Genomic DNA, 2500 nt, shown 5'->3' with positions numbered 1-2500 from the left:
TTTTAGACAATCTATCTTCCATATAACAAAAAAAAGAATATGACATGACTTAACATGCCTTGATATGACATAAACTAATTCCATCCAGACCTACCTAAAAATGCGAGAGACTACTGTGTCCTAAATACGAAGTGATGCAAAGAATAACAAGAGAACCGCATGAAGATTTATGACAATACAGGCTCTGAAAACAATGAATATGAGTATATGGCTCATATACAAAAACTAAGGGGAAGGCTAGAAGACATACCAGAAAAGGTTTCAAAAAAGGAAACTAGAATGTACATTATGCAAGCTGATGATAGTGAAGGAAAGAAAGCTAAAGTTATAGTACTCTCACTGCAGTTATCTGATTATTTGAGGATAAGTGATGCATCAGTGAAACTGAATAAAAGCTTATAAAGAAAAGTTGACCAAGCTATTAAATGCATGTGGATTGAATCATTTTCCATTTTCTAACACCTTAAAATACAATATGTTCTACAGGAACTGTCACAAAAAAAGTTGAAAAAAAACATGTTGTTTCTTGTGATTCAGGAGAAGGGTATAATGACATAATATTTTCAGAAGATGATTCAGTATAACACCATTAACCCATTGGCGCAGGGTGTCACGTACGTACATGCCATGGCTGTTGTGGACCAAACGCCGGGGGCATCATGCCATGCCCATTCCCGCGCTACTGGCTCGTCTGACGGAGGTTGTTTTTCTCCACTAGCAGCGGCTTCATTTATATGGTAAAGATTTTAGGCAATGGCACCTAAAGTGAAAGTAAACCTTCAAAATTTTAATATTTTTATAAATTATAGCAAAATAAAAGCTTTTAGGTGCTATATGTCGCTCGCAAACTACCGATCGAGCCGGGCGCAAACAGGGGAAACTGCCGGTGCGCGCCAACAAGCCGGTGCATACGTAAACTTGACAAAATTTTTACCCATCGCTGATGGGTTAAGAAAAAAGGAACATGGGTGTAAATATTGTCATTCATAACTGAAAGCCATGTTATCAATTTAATGATTTACTATAAGATATTTTCTCTGCATTTCCTCTCATCAGCAACTCTGAATAATATTACATATATGCTGTATATAGTACTAACTAAAACATTGCACAGAAATAATCACATGCACATAAAGTTTGACTGCACACCTAATCCTATTTTTTCTCAGCTGTCTTAAAATTTACCAATCAAGTTTACTATTCTACTTATTCAAACATTCATCAAGTTATCTTCTTCCCTAAGCTAATGTAAAGAAATATTAATTTGGCATTGTATTTACCTATTACCTTTTGTTTAATAATGAATCTTTCCACAGCAATAATCTAATAATCATTTATCATTACATTCAGGCATAAACTGGTGTATCTGATCTATTTCGACACTCTATGGCAATGTACTGAACTGTCTCTCCTTTTTTTCAGTAACAGCCATCTTCAGCTTGTAACAACATTACATATTGTATTTCATATCACCTGATGTTCCCTACACATAATGGCATTGTGTTTCTGATATACACTGATGTCATGAATACAACAGCTGCACATGAAATTTAAGAGAGAGTTGTTACTTACGCTGGGCATGTAACAAGTAGAGATAGTGAGCAGGGGCTGGTGGATCATGTAGGGAGAGGAAAGGGGAATACCAGTAACATTAGTAAAAAAAAAGATGCACACACTACCAACTTATATCACAAGGTATATAGGCTTAAAATGGGATAAATTACAAGAAGAAGGGAAAACAAATTATTTGGTAAAAGGAGAATACATTACAAGATGACAGGAAAAAAATACAAAAAAAAATACAAAATAACTTTTGGGGATTACATGAGGAAGGAATGAGGGCATTTTATGTTCAACACCATAAAGAAATTGTGATGGATTTTTGTTGTGCCATTACATTAAAACATTTAATAGCTCCCTTTTTAATGAAATTTGAACAGATATATAGCTTGTATCCTTTATCTAGATAATGGAAGCTTCTTCACAAAATATATAAAACACTGGTACTTTCACATTAACCTTTTCAATACAAGGTAATAAAAGGCTAATTTCAGAATTCATGAATATTGTAGTTTCATTTATCTCTATAATTATGGGAGACCTCAGAATTCATAAATAATAAAAGAGAATCTCCTTGCAACATCTACAAGCCTGTAGACCACCCAGTGCCTGGGCTGCTGCCAAGATCAAGCAACAGGAAAGAAGGTTTTGATGTAAAGCTACCATACAGGTATCTCCATAGTCAAAAGGCTAAATGGATGTGAAAATGAGAAAAACATCAATTGAAAAAATGCTGACTGCTTCAGTAAATTCTCAACAAATCCTTATCTTTAAAAAGGAAAAATATACATATTGCAAGTGATATGTAAATGATACAGCGATGGTCATTATCATAAAATTAAGACTAATCAATGAATACTCTTCAAATAAATATTCAATTAGTAATAACTCAAAAAAGCATGAACTTCAATAAATAAGGTCTAAATGAATCCACATGTGC

The 2500-nt window shown here is 33.9% G+C and overlaps 1 protein-coding gene across 7 annotated transcripts in view; it reads right to left on the bottom strand.

Annotated features, from left to right (window-relative positions):
• LOC138861105 (protein kinase C eta type-like) overlaps positions 1–2500 on the bottom strand; it is a 38407-nt gene that overhangs the window by 29048 nt on the left and 6859 nt on the right. Inside the window, exon 1 of one of the 7 annotated variants that reach the window (XR_011398455.1) lies at positions 1573–2094. The exons of 4 other annotated variants lie outside the window; for them this stretch is intronic. Coding sequence is in view for 1 of the 3 variants with exons in the window: in XM_070119904.1 (XP_069976005.1) it covers positions 623–629 (7 nt within the window). In the remaining 2 variants the exon portion in view is untranslated. Of the gene's footprint in view, positions 568–622; positions 645–1572; positions 2095–2500 lie in introns of those variants that run through there. 2 more of the 7 variants (XM_070119904.1, XM_070119903.1) reach the window with 2 other exon arrangements.

Source organism: Penaeus vannamei, unplaced genomic scaffold (assembly GCF_042767895.1).
Source record: "Penaeus vannamei isolate JL-2024 unplaced genomic scaffold, ASM4276789v1 unanchor892, whole genome shotgun sequence".
Classification (NCBI taxonomy): domain Eukaryota; kingdom Metazoa; phylum Arthropoda; class Malacostraca; order Decapoda; family Penaeidae; genus Penaeus; species Penaeus vannamei.
Note: the sequence above shows the minus strand (reverse complement) of the source record. Positions and strands in the feature narration are given on the sequence as shown.